Below are 21,269 nucleotides of genomic sequence, written 5' to 3' on the forward strand. Positions count from 1 at the left end.
TTCTCTTGAACTCGGGGGGTGAGGGGGTGGGAGGGTGGGCACTGACTGCCTTCAAGCATGGATGTGTGTCTATACCATGTTCTAAACTATTTATAAATACGTGTGAGGGCACCCATCATTTTTTTCCCATTATCTGATTATTCATTCAACAAATTCTGTTGAGTACCTGCTGAATGCTAGATGCTATTGTAGGCACTGGAGATGTAGAAGTATTTCAGTTATTTTTTATTTAGTAACTAAGCAGAAGTATTTCAATATTATAAATGCTTTCTAATCAAAACTGATTTTATGGCTCTTTCCCCTCAAAATTAATTAAGCCACCATCAAAATAATGATTAAAAGTATTATATTTCCTTTTTAAAGTTGCATTAACGTACAAAATGATAAATTCATATAGACATCATATTATCGCAATTAAAAAATAAAAAACCCTCAGGAAAAAGTGACACCAGACCTCCATTCCACAAGAAAAAAAAATTCCAAACATACTTGCAAAAGAAAAAGAGAGAGAAAGAGAGAGAGAGAGAGTGAGCGAGAGAGAGTGTTACAAATCTCAAGTCAGAGTGCAAAAAAGAAAAAATTCCTCTTAGAAGAATTTTTTGGAATTTTATCATTTTGCATCAAAATTTACATATGGTAATAATTTATGTACATGGATTTTTCTCTGTTAGATCAACTACACAGAGCTTTGTTGTGGATTGATGAATTATTTACTTATCTCTTTAGAAAATAAAGATTACAGAGTCGATTTTAAGTTAACATATAGAATAGCTTTTAAATCCCCATATCTCATATGTCAAGGGATTAGAATCTGCCTCTCAGCATTTTTTTATTAGGGTGCCTTTTAGAATCTGTAAGAACTAAATTTGAGATATAATGAGAGAGAAATGGGGAAGTTATGGAGAGGTAAAGATGAAAGTTTGCTAATTGTAAAAGAGTTTGTTTAGAAATTCTTGTTCATGTCAGAAGTATTGACTGCGTTTTAAAATGAGTGAAGTTGACTGCATTCCTATAGAGATTTCTCAGTAATCTTTTAAAAGGTTGTTTTAAGTATTTTGTTTTCCAAAAGAGTAATTGTCTTTAGACTCTTTAGACCATTAATTTTAGAATTGCAATTCCATACTCTGTCTTGCAGACATTAATAACTTACCTAGATTCAAGAGTTCTCTAAATACGGCTCAAGCATGACTAATTCAAGAAGTAAAGTTGAAAGTTTTATTTTAATACTTTAATTGATTAAAGGTTATTGACTAAGTAAATTATATCTATACAGATTCTATGAAAATCTAATGTAACTCTTTAGGGAAAGAATTGATAAATATTACTTACATAATCATTTTTAAAAAACTTCTGTATAGTTAAGGAATTGTATTTTATCCATATTTGCTTTTATGTACTTTTAATTTATGATTTAAAAACATGTTTTTAAACACAAAAATAGGATTATTTTCAGAATAAAGGTTTTCCCCTCAGAAATTTGAATTCAGGACAGAGGAAGATTAGTAAGCCAGGTTTATTTTATACTGTTATAAGAGTGTTTTTGTGTTGCTATTTCAATAAGGAAAGTCTGCTCATGTCCTGTGTACTGAAGTAGTTAGCTAAAATTTATAACCATTTGCTGTTTCTATATTATATCCAAAGAAATGAAGTATAAATTAACATTGATTGGAATGCCACATAATTTGTTCTAATATGTTGAAATCCAATATTAGGATGAACTATATTTCCATAGCAATAAAAAATATTCACAGGACCACCCATATACTGTTTTCACAGTTCAAAATACTGTCCAAAACGCTTTGTCTATGAAAAACAGTCCTAAAAGCCGAAATAAGCTATTTTATGTTCAGACCTAAATATCTTGGTTCATCAGTATGAGCATTAATAAATAAAGGATTATTTGTGAATTTTGATAGTCTTAGTATATCTATAGAGAGTTGACTTGAAATGTTATGCTACACAATTACCAACTTTATCTATATTCTCGCTACCCATATTTGGGTAGCCATATTTGATTTTTTATATTTGTAATGAAAAGGAAAAGAAGGACAATATGACTATTCACTCAGTTTATTGAACATCTTTATGATCATTACCTTGAACTCTTTATAGGGTAGATTGCTTATCTCCACTTTCCTTAGGTCTTCTGGGATTCTGTCTTGTTCCTTCATTTGGCACATATTTCTCTGCCTCCTTATTTTGCCTAATTCTCTGTGTTTATATTTATGTAGTTAGGTAGGTTGGTTACGTTTCCCAGTCTCGGAGAAGTGTGCTTACATAGGAGACATCCTATGGGGCCCAGCAGCATGCTCCCCTCTGTTCACCAGAGCTGTATGCTCTTGGGGTGTCCCCTCTGTGGGCTACATGGGCCCCTCTGTTGTGGCAGGGCTAACTACTGTGGGTGCGCTGGTAGGCGGGATGGGCTTGTGGTCCGGTTGACCGCTAAGCCCTGCTTTGTGCGTTGACTGGTGCTGGGCCGCCCCCCTGGTGGGCCGGGTAAGCCTTTAGCGCTAATAGGCTAGAGGGAGGACTCCAAAATGGTGCTTGCCTACACCAGTGTCTTCATGGTATAACGAGCTCCCCAAAATGGCTGCTGCCAGCATTTATGTCCTCAGGGGAGTCTCAGTTGCCTCCTGCCTCTCTGGGAGGCTTTTCTAAGATCAGCAAGTGGATCTGACCCAGGTTCCTTTCGGATTATTGCCTCTGGGCTGGGACTCAGAGGGTGTGAATTTTTTGCATGTCCTTTCACAGAGGAATCTGTTTTCTATAGCCCTCTGACTCTCCCATATGTAAACCCCTTTGGCCTTCAAAACCGAGTGTTCTGGGAGCTCTTCTTCCAGGCAGGGCCCCTGGGTTAGAGAGCCCAATGGGGACCTAAATGTCTCGCTTCTTGGAGAAAACCTCAGCGTTGTGATTCTCCTCCTGTTTGTGGGACATCTCCCTGGGGGTGTGGGTCTTGACTGTACTATGTCTCTGCTCATCTTATCTGTCTCATTTTGGTTCCTTCTTTATGTCTTTAGTTATAGAAGATCTTTTCTGCTAGTTTTCAGGTCACTCTCATAGATAGTTGCCCTGTAAAGGGTTGCAATTTTGGTGTGTTCGTGGAAGGAGATGATCTCAGGGTCTTTCTACTTCACCATCTTGGCCCTCTCAATCCTACTCTGTATTATTTTAAAAGCATTACTGTGTCTTTTAAAGTTTTGAAAGTAATATATTTAATCAATATATCTATATGGAATATTTTTCACAGGGAACAGAGATGCTTCATTATAGATGACCTTAGAGTCAACATCTGATAATTCTTAGTAAAACAAACAGTTGGCTGTGCTAAGTGCTCTAGTTTTATTTTTTTATCCTCTTTTGAAAACTGTTTTGCTGGAATTGTGCCAGATCTTGCCAAGAACTGTGTAAATGAGAAATTATTTTGGTTTGAATTCTCAACTGAAACTAGAGACTGGCTTAGTTTGCAACTGTTCTTACAGATTTAGGAAAAATGTAATTGATTTCTTTATAAATTAACAAGAGTCCTAATGTAATCCCAGAAGAAGAGAATCATAAAATCAAACAATGGTCTTTATTCCAGTTTCCAAAATACTACATTAATGGTTCTAACCCATGAGTTAATGCAATATTATTTTGTGCTTCAGGGATTATGCTATTCTATAAAGTATAGGTATTATTTTTATATTCATTTACAGATGAAGAAACTTTCAGAGAGGTGAAGCAATTTATCCAAGTTCACACAGCTAACAAGTAGCAGAGCCTAGATTTAAACCCATTCAAACTGAATCCGGTCTCTAGATTTAATAAAATTTCCCCACAAAAGCTACATTAGTTAATGCTTTCTTGCCAATGCAGTTCCTTCTTCTGGAATCTAGTTTCTCCTCCTCCTACCTCTCCTTGCATGGCTCTTATTTTTCAATATTATCCTTATTAATATTTCTGTCTCTTTTGGTGAACTTCTGGCTGTTAAGGTTAGGAATTTTATTTCATTTTTCTTTGTGTTGCCAATGCTTAGCACAAGTCTTAATGCAATATAGGCATGATATATAGGTAAACTGATGGGTAAGAGAGTGAGAGAATTTGGACTTTAAGATAGGCAAATATTTTTGTTTGGCATTTTATTGAAAATAAAATTCTCTTATTTGTATGTTAATTGGAAATTTTACTAAAGGGCAGATAGGAAGCATGAACTCAACTCAACAACTCAACCCTTCAATCCCTTTAGTTATAGCTTATAGTGAAATCCTGGCTGATTTGAGTCAGCTGAGGCAATTCTTGCAGTTAATGCCATAGTAGCTTCTGCAGTATTTGTATTCCATGATCATATTATTAAAAATAGGGGGAAGGACAAGCAATATTGTTTCAAAAATTTAACTTATGCTACTGTCAGTCTTTCTCACATCTCTGGGGACACAGGCATATGATATTAGATTCTGTAGAAATATTAGAAAAATACCAGGGATTCATTCCTGGAATTTTATTTTGGTCTATTTTGGTAATCATTTGAGATCGTAACAGACAGTACCAGTGACACTCAGTTAATTATTGGGATTATTCTAAATTTTGACTAGAAAAAAATCCCTCTCCCCAATTTGTTAGGTGGGATTATGATCAAGGGGAATTAGGAAGGAACAAAGTACCTAAGGAAAATGGTATGATCCATTAATCATATAATTATTTTAATGCATCCTGTATTCCTTTACTCTATATAAATTTCAGGTGAAATTACCGAGTTCTTCTGTAGAGTGTGCTCTGTTTTTAGTTACGGTAAGCATGAGTACTTGGGAAAAGTGTATAACTCAGTAGAGGATATTTAAGTCTACTCTCTGCACAGTGAGTAATTAATGGGTGCTGTCTTCTTATTTTTAACAAATATCTCCTTGTAGGATGAAATTCTGACAGGAAAATTACAGGATTGGAGCCCATGATAGGATTTATGTTAATAATTGGAGGCCTTTTGCTCCTTAAAATGTAAATGGAGCTTAAATAAAAAAGGTTAAGAGGCAAGGCTCTTTTAAGAATATAAGTATTCTTTTACAAATATAGGTATGTTGTCAAGGCAAATATATATTCTCCACACCCCCCTGTGGGCAAATGTCACCAAATTGTCTATTAATATTCATTGTGCATATGTCAGCTACTCACTGAACTTGTTTCTCTTGTGCTTTTAGCAATATTACAGGCACTCTTGTGCAGCAAGATGTTTTAATATGATACATGATACGAATGGATATTTTAATCATTTAGGTTTTCCATTTTACCTACCATGGAATAGGAAAAAGAAATTTGGATCAAAACAAAACTTTGTTAATAAAATAAATACTGCTTTGCTCAATCTGCTAAGAAGAAACAGACTTGAAAACCTAAACAAACAAAACCCTGAGACACGTATTACTGCTGTACTAGAAAAGAAGAATAAAATCATACATTTGAAAAAAGAATAAAATTATATATTTGTATGTTTGCATACCTCAGCAGAATATTAACAAATCAGTTTCTTAAACGGTTACTTGCTTATGTTTCTGTAAATGCAATGTCTTAAAGGGGGGAACAGTTTACATCCAACTAGGAGTTTGGTTTCCTCATAATAAATCTCATGTGACTTTGATATATTTCCTTGAAATACTTAGCACTTACGTGTGTATCTTTTTCCAGCTGTGGTTGTATAAATATTTAGATATTTCAGTCACTCGTGTTTATATTTTATCTTCCAACTGGGCAGTTGTTGAAGGAATCCTGCCCTGCCCTTTTCCCTGATGCTGTCCTTTCCTGAAGTCAATTGTGTTATATTCCCAAGGTCCTACCAGGATTCTTGCCTTGCCTTGTCAGGATTCAGCTGACATTATCATTCTAGTTCCTTGTTAAAGCCTCACTCCATCAGCCCCTTTCTTTTACCCTCTATTCTTTGTAACTTTTTAGTTTCTTATGCAGAATATAGTTGAAACCTTGAATTTGGTTTTGCCAAGTGTAATATAAACCTTTTATCTTATATAAAAAATACCCAAAGTAGCATAACTAAAATGGTGGTTGTTGGGTGATTTATAGGAACTCACAATTTATGATCGAAGAAAGAAGGTGTTTTATGAATAGTGAGTCAAGAATATTATATAAAGAGAGGTGTTGTGACAGAGTGGAGATGGACACAACTTCTAAGATTTATATATGTTCTTCCCTAATTATTCTTGGTGTAACTCCCTCAAGGTCCTCCTTTGAGAAAGTGAATCACAGTTATTGATAGAAGTTGGGTGACGTTTCCCTCAAAGCATGCTGGTGGAAAAAAAAATGGGGATCAGTGATATTTCATTTTAATTGTGCAAACAGTGTGTAGAAACTGAGGTTCTCAAATATGTAAACCTGATAAAATAGGAGAGCTACTCAGAAATGCAAGCTCATATTTAGATAAGCTCACACAGTACAAGGAATGCTTTATGTTCTCATTCGTTCATCATGAAAGTCTTTACTGAGTTAAGTGACTATGAAATCATATGATTTACAGTTAGATATTCTCTGATTGCATGGGAAAAGAACATTAGATGTTATCAGGTTTGACTGCTTCTTACTGTTTTCATTATCTACATTTTAAATAAAAGTAATCAAAATTAACGACTTCCAGTGTCGGAAACAAGAATGGATTTTAACTAATTAATCCTAGCAGTATTTATGGAATAGTGGGAAAGAGCAAGGATTTTGAATTTGACTAGGACTGGATCCCAGTACTGCCACCTTCCAGCCGAGCACCAGTGCTTAGTTCCCCCATATGGGTACCAGATAACAACACCCACCTCATGAAGATGCTGTTGTGACAAAGGAGGTGATGGATAATTAATATTTGTTTTCTTTTCCATTCCTTTTCTTCCTGCTTAGACATGATAATAAAGGGTAATTTATTATAGTTTTTAATAGAGATGATGAGTGCAATTTATAATTGTTATTATTGAGGTTAAGCGATGACTTATAATAAATATCACATGGGAATTGGAAAGTTCCTTTCTTGAAGGTTATACGTTATGAGAAATGTGGCATTTCTATGTTTTTTATTGTGATTTCCAAAAGTTTTGGCTCTACAGCCAAGTAACTCTTTTTTTTTTTTTTTTGCTAACCCTGTACATTCTCTTCAGATTATTATATGCTAACAGAGTGTATTTTCTTTTGAAGTGTGTTCCTCAGAAGCAAAGTTCAGTGGGATGTCCCATAAAAAGAAAAATATAGAGTTCAGTGGCCAAATAAGTTTAAGAAATGCTGCATATTATACTTTTCTTCTAGAGCACATAATGTGCATTAGCAAGATTAAAAGACCCTGAGAACCCAGATCTTTTTTTGAGTAAACAATCTGAGAAAGGAATATTTCACAGAGTATTTTGAAAATTTAGCCTTTAATAGAATAGAGAGCATTTTTATTGCTGAAACTCTTTTACTGAATGCTGCTGTACAAACATCATGGTGAAAACTTGGGCCTGAGCTCTCCACTCCCAAAAGTCATATTGGCTATGGTCCAGCTATACGGGGCTGTAGGTGAGGGACGGAGAGAGTCTTGAGCTCCACTGCACTTTCGTGGAGCCTGGGTGATCTCCAGATTCTTTAATTGGCCATTACTTCCTCTATACACGCTCCCTAGGCAGTTTTATTCTTTCCCAGTGTTTCAGTCTCCAACTTGATTTTCATATATGAATCCAACTGAGATTTTTTTCCTGAGGTCAAACTTGGATATTTAATAGGCAACTTGTCATCCTTATTTGGATATTCTGGAAGTATCCCAAACTTTCTACATCTCATGCTGAATAAATCATCTCTGTCCTTCTTCCTCTCACCACATCCCACTTTTTTAGTCTTGACCTTCATTGGGACTGCCCTTCACCCATTGCTCAGATCAGAAACTCAGAATCTCTCTATCCTCTGCTTCTCCTCCATCTTGTGCATTTTTCATTTCCATCTTCTCCCACATTGCCAGTGAGTAGATCCTGTTGATACTGTAACTAAATATCTCTAGATTCTTCCTTTTATCTTCCTTTCTGTCTGTCAAGATCCAAGTTCAAGCTTTCAGAATTTATTTTTTAAAGAGTGTAAAAGTGTCCTAACGAACCCCTTCATAGCTTAGCTGCTGCAGTCTAGTTTCATACTATCAAGAGTGAGCTCTTTAAAACCAAACTTAAGCATGCAGTCCCTTGCTTAAAATATTTGAATGTTCTTGTTGCCTTCATTTAGGTTCCAGAACTTTGGCTTGATGTACAAAGCCCATCTGACACCTGCCTTATACTGAGGCTGTACTAACCTACTTACAGGTCCCACTGTACCATATGCTTTTGTAGCTGTGCCTCCGAGTGAAATCCTTTCTTTTCTTCCTGACTCATTTTTCAAGACCTACCTCAAGTTTCATGTGTCGGTATGCCTTTCTTGGGCAGTGTTAAGTGCCCATTCTTTGTATTCTTATAGCAACCTGTACATCCCTGTCTCCTCTCTGAAATAGACTTACAGAATATAAATAAAATTGGCTTAAATTAAATATATATTACCTCAGCAGTTGATCTTCATTAGCATCCAGCTTTCATAATTACAGCCAAAATAAAGGCCAGTCATATATTACAATGCTTTATTTTCTGAAGCTATACAGGACTTGTGGTTGAGCAATCTTAAATTCAATTTAAATTTCATTTGCCTTCAGTATAGCCTTTGCTAAAGACCACGAGTTTCCAAGTAATTTTTTTCCCATGTAGCTGGCTTATTTCCTCCTCTTTTAGAGCCTGGTTTCATTTAAAGGATTTATAGTATGCTGTATACCATGCACTGAACTAAAGCTATTTCTCAATATTTCAGGTTATAAAACTGTTACTCAATATTTCAGATTATAATTTTTTTGTTTTGTGGTAGACATAAGCAAATAATAGATCTTCTAGTTTCATCATTCATTTATCATTTCATTAAGAAATAGTAACTGCAGTAGTTACAAATTAGAGATGTAAATAAACCCCATGCAGAGCTTACAGTCTAGTAAAGGTTAAATAGTACGCGTATATGGTTACAATTTAAAAATAAAATCTTTTAAAGTCTCTTTATACAGTGCATGATTATTAAGCTTCAGACCATTCCACTCAAATAGGGTTTTGCTGTTAGCACTTCGTTTATTTTTTTATTTACTCAACACATATTTATTGAGTATCTGTAGTGTGTTCAGCGCTCTGCCAGGCATAAGAGAAGCAACCATGAGCAAAATCAGACCCACAGATCTTACAGAATAATGGGAAAGACAGACAGTGTTCAAAGCATCAAACAAATAAATTTAAAATATAATTCTGATTATTTTACCATAGGTAGTTTCATACCCTTGCTAAAAAGAAGCATTTAAGTTTTGTGGTAAAGATCAGGGAAGGTCGAGATTTGAAAGAAGAATGGGTATGATCTAGGGTAAGATCATTTTGATCCCAGACGCTGTGGCAGGCATAGGCCTGTGGTAGGAAGAAGCTTAATATATTTGTGGAACTAACAGAAGACTGGGGTGAAGAAAGCAGAGCAAGGAGTTGGAACAGGAAGAGTCCTGAGAGCTAGATAGGGGAGTGAACACACTGACTCTTGTAGGTCTTGTTAAAGATTTTAAGAGCAATGAGTTTATTTTAAGAGCCACTGAAGTAGGGGAGGACCCAGATGGTATTTGTATTTCAGAGCTGTTATTTGGCTGCATTGAAGTGAAGCTATTTAAGAGCTTTCCTATATCCTGGTGGGAATCTATAGTACTTTGATCTGGGATGGTAGCTGGCTGTAGAGAGTGAGATGAGTAGATTGATTTAAGAAATTTGGGGGAGGGTTAGAGGACAGAAAGAGGGGTGTCAAGCGAGACTGGTTTCTACTTTTCATTGTTTATTGAGATCGGAACACTAGATGAGAACAAGGTTTAAGGTTTGGTTGTTGAAGTTGAGAAATCTCTAAGATTTTTACATATGAAATCTATCCATGGCAACAATAAGGTAGGAATATTAAAAATATGAAACTTGATCCCTCTTTTAGAGATTATGATCTCATTGAAAAAAATAAGGTACAGACAGAAAATATTTAAATGACACATACACTCAGGCCTTCACTTATTAAGTAATACATAAGGTGGAGAATGTCGCCTCTCACCTAGTATCCTTTTCCATTGAATGTTATATTTAATTATTTAAACTCCATTATTTAACATTTCATCTTTGAAGTCTACTAAAATAGTAACATAATTATTGGAGACAAGTGAACTTAATTTATTAATAAAAACTCTGGGAAAGTATATATATATATATATATATATATATATATATGTACACACACATATATACACATATGTATGTATTATTTAGAAAAATATAAAAGTCTATGTAAAGAATAGTTCCATCATATATATTTTAACATAAATGTTTATTATTATATAGCATATGTTTTGCTAAAGTGTTGATTGATGTTTCATTAAAAATGAGATTCCAGGGAGCCATGCCATTATTTGTAATAGTCGACAATTCTCTAACACATTCCTCTGCAAAAACAGGCACGTACATGGTACAAACAGACAGGGTGATGGGTTCTGAAAGGATCTGTGGACAAGGGATTTGGAGAGCAGACAGGATTTGTACAGACAAAGTTTTAGCAAGGGCACTGTCTAAGTGGTGGGTCAAAAGGATTCAGGCATTAGAAGGTATAGTCAAGGTGGACACCGGAAGGATTAGTTAGTAAGGAGGTGAGGAAGAGTAGGTCGTTATTATGCAGTGTTTAGATAGTAGTGCTAACGCCTATGCTTTTGAAATAAGACTTTTCATTGTTTTCAAGTGATGAAATGAAGATATTTTGTCAATTCTTATGCAGGCTCCCGTCTTCGTCAGGAAGATTTTCCACCTCGCATTGTTGAACACCCTTCCGACCTAATTGTCTCAAAAGGAGAACCTGCAACTTTGAACTGCAAAGCTGAAGGCCGCCCCACACCCACCATTGAATGGTACAAAGGTGGGGAGAGAGTGGAGACAGACAAAGATGACCCTCGCTCACACAGAATGTTGCTGCCAAGTGGATCTTTATTTTTCTTACGTATAGTGCATGGACGAAAAAGTAGACCTGATGAAGGGGTCTATGTCTGTGTAGCAAGGAATTACCTCGGAGAGGCTGTGAGTCACAATGCATCGCTGGAGGTAGCCAGTAAGTAAAATGGGCTTTCTGTGTTTGGAGAGATGGCCACATGGGATCGTTTCCCTTGATCACAGTAATAAAAGTGTAAACCTGTATCACAGGCTTTACCTGAAGAAAATCTCTAGATTTGTACATGAATATCATCTATTTGTTTGAATTTTCTATATTTCTCATCTTAGTTGGTTATTCAAGCTAAATTGGGATTTACACATAGTTGCTGAACTGTTTTACTTTTTAAAAATTTTTTTTTAAGTAAAAAAAAATTTTATTTTATATTGGACTAGAGTTGATTTACAATGTTGTGTTACTTTCAGGTGTACAGCAAAGCAATTCAATTATACATATACATATATCTATTCTTTTTCAAATTCTTTTCCCATTTAGGTTATTACAGAGTATTGAGCAGAGTTCTCTGTGCTTTGCTTTACTTTTTGGAGCTGTTTTCTGTAGAACACGCTCACTGAAATGGATTTATTCCCCTCCTTTGTTCCTTTTAAATATATAGAAAACGAGGATGTTTATGGAAATATAATAGTGTAGGATATTTTTCATTTGTCTTCATTAGGAGAAATACTTTCAACTGGTAGTGTAGGGTGTAGTTTTAAACTGTTTCTAATTCTCAGAAATATACTTTCGGTAAAGCTATATCCAGAGAAATGTATGTATATGCCTCATACTGTATTATCTTGGCTACACTGTAGTGCACCCTTGGAGGAAAACACGTGGATGGAATCCTCAGGGAGTTGATGGTTCAGTTTATCTACACAAATACCAAAGGCTGCTCATTTGGAATTACCTCAATAAGGATTTAGTTGACTAATGATTAAATTGTTATATAGAGAGTCTAGATGTGTATTGTATTTGAATTAGAATTAGGCTTATTTTCAATAAACATTCAAGAGGTGGCCAGAAAATTTCATTCCTTTGAAAGAATCCTCCTGTGTATATGTATATGTGACAGAAATTGAGAATTTTATAGGGATTGGAGAACCAAATGAAATTTAGATCTAATTCACTTTAAATTTTAATATCACTTTAAATTTAGCTGTCTATAATTATATATGAAACTGTATACATAACTATGTCTATATTTATATATAATGTTTTCCAAGGCGATTGATATTTTACTACAATGTATGTTCAAAATTTTAGTTATATAATCAGTTTTCATAATCTCTAGCATTGTCTCCTGCATTCAACTAGAACATGAATATAAGGAACCGCAGATAATTATGACATTATAGACATAGAAAGGAATTTAGAGATCGATTATTCCAACTCAATCATATTATTAATGTGAAATCATCTCCAGAGAATTTAGATGATTTGATCACACTCACAGAGCCATGTAATACTTACCCTGAGACAGAAGGCCAAAGATATCTGATATGAGCATAAAATTTAATTAGAATAAAAAATTAAAGTAACCATTTAAACCTCTGTCAGAATTAGGCATTCACATTTTTAAAACATTTACTTGAAACCTAAGTTTATATTTCTCTATTCACAGTTAACTGATAATTAACTTATTGTACTTTCTCTTATTGCCTTGATTCTCAGTGAAGGTCTTAGAGCTAAATCAGTGAGATGTATAAAAGCTATAATCACAGCAGAAAGATATTTTTCTTTTTCTTTTTGTTTTTTTAGCTCAACTTTAAATGTAGCACAAGCAAAATAATGTTAAAGTTTCAACTTATTTATAAGAAGACATATATATATGTTTTGACGAAGTCACCTTTCAAAGTTACGGTATTAACACCTTTCTAACGCTTGGCACCGTTATACTTAAGAATTATTATTTTCTGTGAAGATAAATGTGAGTTAACATTTGAGAACAAATTTAGAGAATCAAGAAAGATGATGTAGATAACCTAGGCCAACTCCTGTGTGTGGTATGTAAGAAACTGAGGATGAGAAGGGAAAAACAGTGATTGTTTATTCTCTGGAATTATAATTCTTTATAAGAAATGTGTACCAACAGAAATATCAAAGATCATCTCATGCTTCTGTATTATTTTCTACTCTCCTTGTATTCTTATCATTGTCAGAATTTTTTAAAAAGTTTATAGACTTGAGTAGAGGGTCTAAACGCTTACCTTCTAGATCTTCCTTTTCAAAACACCTCTAGTTTTACCTCAGATGATCAAGATATCCTTAATGCACTGGGATTTAGAGACCTGTCTGTTTTAATCTGGCTTTTGTGCAGTTATTTTAAAAGACACCATTAGTTTCCAGTTAAGTTCTGTTTCTAACTTAGACATTCCATTACCTTGAGAGTCCATTATGGGAAAAGCTCTTGCAGTCTCAGTCAACAAATATACGATCATGAAATTGAAACCAGACATAAGAGCATTATATAACTTTTACCAGTAAAATATTCGAATACATAGTCCCTTAATGCATAGTTCACAAATGTTAGTGGGATATTCCTGACACATTCCAAAATGTTGTCAAGCTCCAGAGAAAAAAGGATATCATAATTTACTGAATAAAATTTAATAAAACTACTCTAGAAAATACTTTAAGATCACATTCAGTAACAATTCATATACTTGGGAAGGGAGAAGTATATAGATATTATATATTTATCAAATATAGTTTGCTGTTAATAAGGGTAGTTTGATAATAAGGATCACCTTATTAGTGATAATAATTATTTGAAACCATGAGAAGAGTTCAAGTAGTGTTTGCTTCCAATAATTTTTATACTAGTTAAATTGTAAAAATTAAAAGCATGTTTTTATTTAAAGAAATTGTGTTATTTGGTCACATAAGTTATATGGGAAAAATTAAGTACTCTGCAGTTAAAATGGGTTTTTATGTCTAAAAAAATTCATGGTTTGTGCACTACAAATAGATATATAGTAATTTAGTTCACATGTATTTCAGTTATTTATTTTAGCCAATGGTTACTGCTCATTCACCATTTTAAAATATGTTTGCATCCTAAAATCAAAATTAGCCTTTTGTGTGTTATGTAAATACAGGAGGGGAAGGAGGGCAGGGAAACATGGGTCATATTTGCTGTAGGTTAAATCTATAAAGTACTATTACAGCTTGGTTTTATTATTTCCTGGAGAATATTACTATTTTTTTTCATATTTTCTTAGTTTAGGTGCCAGAAGTTCAGTAAGAACTATTCTTATTCTTCCCAAAGAATTCTTCCTTTCAGACACAGGAAGACAAAGATTTCGTCTAATTTCTTAGTGACGCTATAGCCCAAAGTAATAGCATTAACAAAAGTGTCTTGAGGCAACACCGGTTTCACAGCACAGTTGTTGGTAATGCTTTTAAAAACATTTATCTGTGTTTTATTTGCCTTTAAACCAAGTTTTACAGCTGTAATAACAACTGGATTTCTTGGTTCCTAACAGTTGTCAATCTCTCAAACAGTGGAGAAAAAAATGATATGGAACGTCACTTAAATCTTTTATTTTGGTATAGAAATGATAATATTCTTGTCTTTTGTGTTTTTAATATTTATTTAAATTTAAATAATGTACCAGAAGGATTGCATTTATTGGTTATTTTAGGATTATTTATTTTTGTTTTCATTTAAATCGCAATTATAACCAGGTTGGACCCAGTGAAAAGCACTGACCGATCTTTAGGTGCTGATCTTTGCCATGTAGTAAAAGTTGTATTCTTGTTCTTGAAAACTCAGTTTTGATGCAATTAAGTTTATCTCACACAATTATAAAGTCTAAGAATCGGAATGCTAAGAAATATACGGTAGTCCTTACACCTAAAGTTTCCACCTTGAATTTTTGGAAGCTTATCTCTGTAAAGGAAACCAATTTTTAATCACAGATGCATTTTTTTTAATTTGTTTTTTTAATTATTGTTTTTCTTTGCAAGCCAAGAATGATATATCTTGATGAGGACTTTAATTTGTAAATTTAGAATATATTGCTGTTTCTAAGACTTAAGAAAATTCACTGTTTAACTCAGTTTCAAACCCAGCTTTCTAAAATGGTATTGCAAGTAGTATTTTTTTGTTTCGTATTAGCTCTACTTGAGAGTCTACTAAATGTTTAGAAAAATATTTTACGGGTCTATTCTTCTATACTCAACATTACCAGTTAGTAAATTTAGAACTTTATTTTATGCCTGGCACAAATTGATAGCACAGTTCTTCGACACAACTTATATTTAATAAGTAACTCGATCTTGGGTAATTGCGTTGAATTTTAAGGAAAATTAACTTGAACCTTGACCCTCATGCTTTCGATTACAGAACATGTCTCTCTACGTCATCTGCTAAGTAGTACATAGTCAGCATATGGCTATTTGTTTCCTATGTAAGCTGTTTTCTCCTGAGGAAGAGAAATTCCCTTCAGACTTGGCAAACATCTGCTGACTGTCTTAGCAGCAAAACACAGAACTGTCTTTCCAGAAAAAAATAATTTTGTCCAATTAATCAGAGATTAATCTTCCCAGATTTTATTAACTGGGGTGCTTTTTAATAGTAATTACTTTGAGGTAAAATGTTTATATTTTAAAGTAATATTTTCCCACTACTTTCAATACACTATGATCTTTCATTGTTACTAAACAATTCTCCTTATAGAGTGATTTAGAATTTGAATTATCTGATTTTCCTCCTTTGGATAAAATGAGAAAGTGTACTGACATGTATGCTAAGGAGCCAGGTTTTGGTACAGTAGAATGTATTTCTAAAATCTGGAGCATTGAAGATGGAAGGATTACTCCTGGCAGTAAAATGGTACCGATGAGCAGGTGAAAATAGAATATGCCATTATATTATAAAATGTCGATTGATGATTGATTGGTTGTGCACACAATCAAGTTGACCTTTATACGTGTGCACACACACATATATTGTTCCTTGAAAGACTTTTTATCTTTGAAATTGAGCTAGCTCTATGTTGCGTCTTTGAAAATATTTCTTGTTTCCTCTAATCTGTTTTATCTTTTTAAAAAACGTTGCCATTTTCCATGCTTTGATGAGATTCTAAAACATTTATATATATATATATTATTTTTGTTTTCAGTATTCAAGTGAAGAATGTTAAAGATTCATTTATTTTAATGATTTTAAAATATCTTTCTTCTCTGTTGCACACTTATATTCTAAACTGCAATGACTTTTTGTTGCAAAATTGATTCATGAGTAAATGAAATAATGCATATAAAGTGTGTAGCACAGTGACTGGCACATAATTGTAAATCATAAATCTAATTGTCGGTGCTGTTGGTTTCACTGCTTTCTTCTCTTTCCCTGTATTATGGCCAGACACTAGGATTATTTATACAAAGGGGATCTGGATGCTTTTTATTTACAAAATGGACTGACTTCATTTTGAATTTGAAGATATGTGTGTTAATATACTAAAATTTAAATAAAATGTTTCAGTAATTAAATTTTCTTAAATTAATTTCTGGTTAAGTACAGAGCATGTTAAGTATATTAAATTCCATCTTGAGTTGAAATTCCTGGTATGAGAAATTTACCCTTATCTTTAGATTCTCATTGTTAATGCAAGGCATGCAAATAGTATTGACTTAAATCATTTTTGTCTTAGGGTCAAATGAAAAATTTCATTTTTGTAACTTTTACAGTTGGGATAACATTAAAATTTTCTTTTTGAATTCACATGTTTTTTCACTTAAGTAAAGAAGCAATATTGCTAAGTTCTGTGACATGATTATATTTACTAAAGACTTGAGTTTTTACCACCAGTTAGAATATAGTCTTTTGTTGTTGCCAGTCTTAGTTAGTTCAGGCTGCTTTAACAAGAATACCACGTACTGGGTGGCTTACACAACAAACATTTATTTCTCATAGTTCTAGAGGCTTGGAAGTTAGCGGCCAGGGTACCAGCATGGTCAGGTTCTGGTGAGAGTTCTCTTCCTGGTTTCCTCACATGGTGAAGAGAAAGCTCTGGTCTCTATCCCTGTATAAAGACTCTAATTCCATCACGGGGGCTCCACCCCAGTGAACTCATTCCACCCTAGTTACCTCCAAATACCATCACATTGGGGATAAAGATTTCAACATACAAATTTTTGGGGGGGGGCACAAACATTCCACCCATAGCTGTCTTTAAATAACAATTATTTGGGGATTTTTAAGTTGGATTTGTAGTTATTTTATCATCTTAAGTAACTGAGAAATAAAAATCAGAAAACCAGGAGGGAAAATCATGTAATCTCCGTGGTCCATCAGATCACTTGCTGCATCCAAATATCGGGTTTAAATTGTGTCATAAATTGAGGATAGAAACATTATGTCTTCAGGTAGATATAGTGTGAATTCTGTATTTGTTGAGAAAAGTTAACAGCAGTATCCTTTCTATACTACATTAAGAGAGGAGACAGTTCTCATTTTCTTTGAAATAACATAAAAATTCTTTCTTCTTTTTTTTTTTTTTTTGGTTTTATCTGTCCAAAGAGTATTTAGTATGAAATATAAAAGCAGAAACCCATATTCCATAACCCATGTGAGAGATTGACGATGGGCATAAAGAGAAGGTTTAAGTTTCAACGGGTATTTTAGTAGAAAAGGACAAAGTCCGCTGACCTTTTGAACATGGGTGTTAAAGGAGGTGGCTGTGTCAGAGAATGTACTATTTATTCATAAATAACCAACAGGTGACATTCTATCTTAAAACTACTCTTAGTTAAACCAATTATGGGCTGTAGATATGTGTTCAGTTGATTTCTTAGGCAAACTTTTGTTGTTTTTTCTTTGGCTGACACAACTGTCATATATTAATCTTTAGCAAATTTGTAGAAAGATCTTAGAGTGGGGACATGTCATACATTTTCTTTCCTTTGCTCCCAAACTCAGGTTAAGGAATATGATTAGTAAGCTTATAGAGATCATTTTTAAATAACTTATTGTATTTTATTTCTAAACACATGCATTATAGAACATACTTGCTCTTTTAAAATACATGTTCTTGTAATCTCATTTGCCCAGAGTTAACCACTGTTGAAAGTTGGGTGGATATCCTTCTAGATATCCTAACATCACTATATGTTCTCTAGGGAAAACTATTTACTATTTAATTAATATTCAGTCTTTTCTTGGTTGGTTAAAAAAAAAAAGACATTGGCTATGTTGGAACACATAGCTATGTCATAAAGACTAAATGGAAGAGTTTAGCTCTCTAGATTGGATGTTACAAAACAGGTTCCATCTGCTGGATATTACTACATACACCGTCCTGGACCAGATTCAATCCAGTAATATTGGGGCTAAAGGTTATGTATTCCATTACCAGTCTCATGAGCCACTCCTTTTGTTTTCTCAAAAAGTAGATGGTGTCCATACATGCTGAAAAGTACTAAGATGATTATTCCAACACTATTTGATGCTTAGATATAAAGTCCCTTGAGCCTTCCAGGAAATCAATTCAGTATTTAGTTATTTATGGGAAATTCTTGGCAGTGTCTCATCATATCAACAATACTGCCTTTAAAAACTAATAACCAGGTAGATCTGGTTATCTCTTAAACCTATCATCATATCACCCTTCCTTTTAAGCCTCCTAATTTACTTGTGATTTAAATGCTAGACATCTTTCCCACATACAGAGACTAACTTGGGAATCATTTGTATTTATTTAAAAATTTTTGCTTCAATGACAAGTTTAATAAAACATACCTAAACATTCTTAGTATAATTAATTTTAATTAATACAATATAAATTAACTTTAACCTTTCATTAATTATCAATTCAAGCTTTTTTGTCAGATTACAATAAAGCCCCATTGAATGTTTTGAAGGCATAAAAGTTCTTTTCTTAGTTACACAATGTGGGCATTAAAAATGTTGTTTTTAAAAAATCAGGCATTAATTAAAAATATGAAGAATAACGAAATATAGTTTATCCAAAAAATTGATATTTTTCCCTAAATAACTCTTTCCAGGCCTTTTGCTTAGTTTTAGGTATTCAGTGGTGAACAAAAAAGAAAATGGTTTCTGCCTTCATAGAAATTACAAAATAGTGGGAAGAGGGGATTGTGATGACAGAAAATAAGTAACTAACCATACAAGTAACTTTATCCTTAAAATTGTGCCAAGTGCCAGGAAGGATTGGGGTTAAGCTGAGAGCAGAAATACCTGTGGATATTACCAAGACACAAAGTAAAAGAAAAGGCGTTTCAGGCAAAAAGAATAGTACATGTAAAAGGCCATGAGAAATGACAGACTTGGGCATATTTGAGAAAATGAAAGATAGCTAGTATGGCATATGAGTAAGGGAAACAGCTATAGAGATGGGTGGGGGCCAGGTCATGCAGGATCCTGTAACCAGGTTATTGATGTTGGACTGTATGTTCAGTGCAATGAGAACCACAGCAAATTTTCAGGCAGTGATGGAGGTGACATGATCTGATTTATAGTTTAAAATGTCACTCGTGTGATACTTGCATATTGCACGTTGGGAGGACGAATTGCAGAATGATTGGGGGAGGCCAGTTAGGAAGCTATTGCAGTATTACAGGCAGGAGATGGTGCTAGTTTGAAATAGGTGTAGTAATGGAGATGAAGAGAAAAGTGAAGATTAGATTTGGAGATTGAAGACTTGGTTTAACTTTGGAGGGTGAGTCAGTAGAAGCTGAGATTTTGCAAGAGACGCAATCATTGCTGATGGTGAAGTCAAGGTCAAGTCTATGACCATGAAAGTGGAATTGAGAATTTGGATTAGGTTATGTTAGCTTTGAATGGCTGACAGTAGTTCAGTATGCTGCAGCCCAACACAGCCCCAAGAAATGGCACTTTCCTCTGTTTCTGCAGCCTGGAATGTGCTTCTCTTCCTGTTCCACTGGTCACTCTCTTATAATATAATCAAGAGTCACCTCCTCTGGAGCCATCTGTGACTCAAGTGCCTAGCACCATTCCTGGCCCATTGTAAGTGATGTGATCTAACATGTAACTTGGAAGTGTTTTATTCCATGTCTGAGGAGCATCATAAAGTATCAGAATGTCACTTCAAGGAACAATCTCATTGCCACACAACTTCTTTGTAAAGGCAAGCAGGTCACGTGATCTCGACCACTCATTTGAAGGCACGGCTCTTAGAATGCAGTCTCGGTACTGTTTCCCTGGGAGTTTTTCTTTCTTTCAAGACTTTGGAATCTTTAATTGGCTCTTTTGGGCAATAACATTACTCAGGAAATTTAGTTGACTTCCACTAGTACAAAAAGTCAAATGAGTTCTTTTTAGGCTCTAATAAGTGTAGGACAGGCTCTCTAAGTGTAGGGACCCCCTCTGAGTAGCATCAACCTGTGTTTATGAGTGTAATGACTGGCTGATAGAAAACACAGGGGTTTAAACTTCCTGACTGATAAGGAAACAATTAGTATTGATGGTACCTGAAGGGATTTTCTGAAGTTCCCTTGCGAAACTTTACATGTGCAAAACAGGACCTAACCATCTTTACTTTCTCTTTTTCTTTCTGGATAGGGGGAAAAAAAATACACAAAATAAGTATTCTGTAAAGTAGAATGATTTGCATTCCTGTACTTTGCCAGTAATCTGTATATTATATGTAAAGCTATTATCATAGTCCAATAGATTTATATTTAATGAAGCAAATTTGATGAGAAATCAAAGGAAAATTATAACATAGTAATATTTTACATTTCTCATTACAGTCTTAGGCTTTGGTCTGTGGTTGATGAAATATTTTTTTAGAAAAGCTTAGTTAAAATAAGATGTAAAAACCAATGGAAATCTAGGTGCTGCAGCAACTAGGCATGATATGGATAAGAAAGAGAAGAAACCCACGTGGATGGTAATGTGTGGGGAGGCAGACTCAGATGTGGGAAGGATTGGGTGTACTACAGGCAGCATCTGAAGGCTTCTACTCAAAATATGCTCCATGGACCAGCGGCATTGGCATCACCTGGTAGCAAGTTAGAGCTGCTGCATGTTGGGCCCCCCCCCCCCCCCCCCCCCCCGTCCTGACCACCTGAATCAGACGCTGTATTTAAACAGTATTTTAATGTGATTCATATGATTCACATGCAAATTCAAGTTTGAGAAGCACTGGTATACATTGTGGTGAACTGGACTTCATAGACCCCTGCTCATCTCCTAGAGCCCCAAACACCTTTTGGGAATGCAAGCCCAATGTGGTTGATTTTTAAAAAGA

General features: G+C 34.4%; 1 protein-coding gene across 7 annotated transcripts in view; it reads left to right on the forward strand.

The window, feature by feature from the left end:
- The window catches only part of ROBO1 (roundabout guidance receptor 1), a 380,851-nt gene that overhangs the window by 58,935 nt on the left and 300,647 nt on the right, over positions 1 to 21,269 (forward strand). For all 7 annotated transcript variants that reach the window (XM_036850840.1, XM_036850842.1, XM_036850845.1 and 4 more), the window contains exon 2: positions 10,825 to 11,151. In XM_036850840.1, the coding sequence (XP_036706735.1) occupies positions 10,825 to 11,151 (327 nt within the window). The remainder of the gene's footprint in view (positions 1 to 10,824; positions 11,152 to 21,269) is intronic.

The sequence above is a fragment of the Balaenoptera musculus genome, chromosome 4 (genome assembly GCF_009873245.2).
Source record: "Balaenoptera musculus isolate JJ_BM4_2016_0621 chromosome 4, mBalMus1.pri.v3, whole genome shotgun sequence".
NCBI lineage: Eukaryota > Metazoa > Chordata > Mammalia > Artiodactyla > Balaenopteridae > Balaenoptera > Balaenoptera musculus.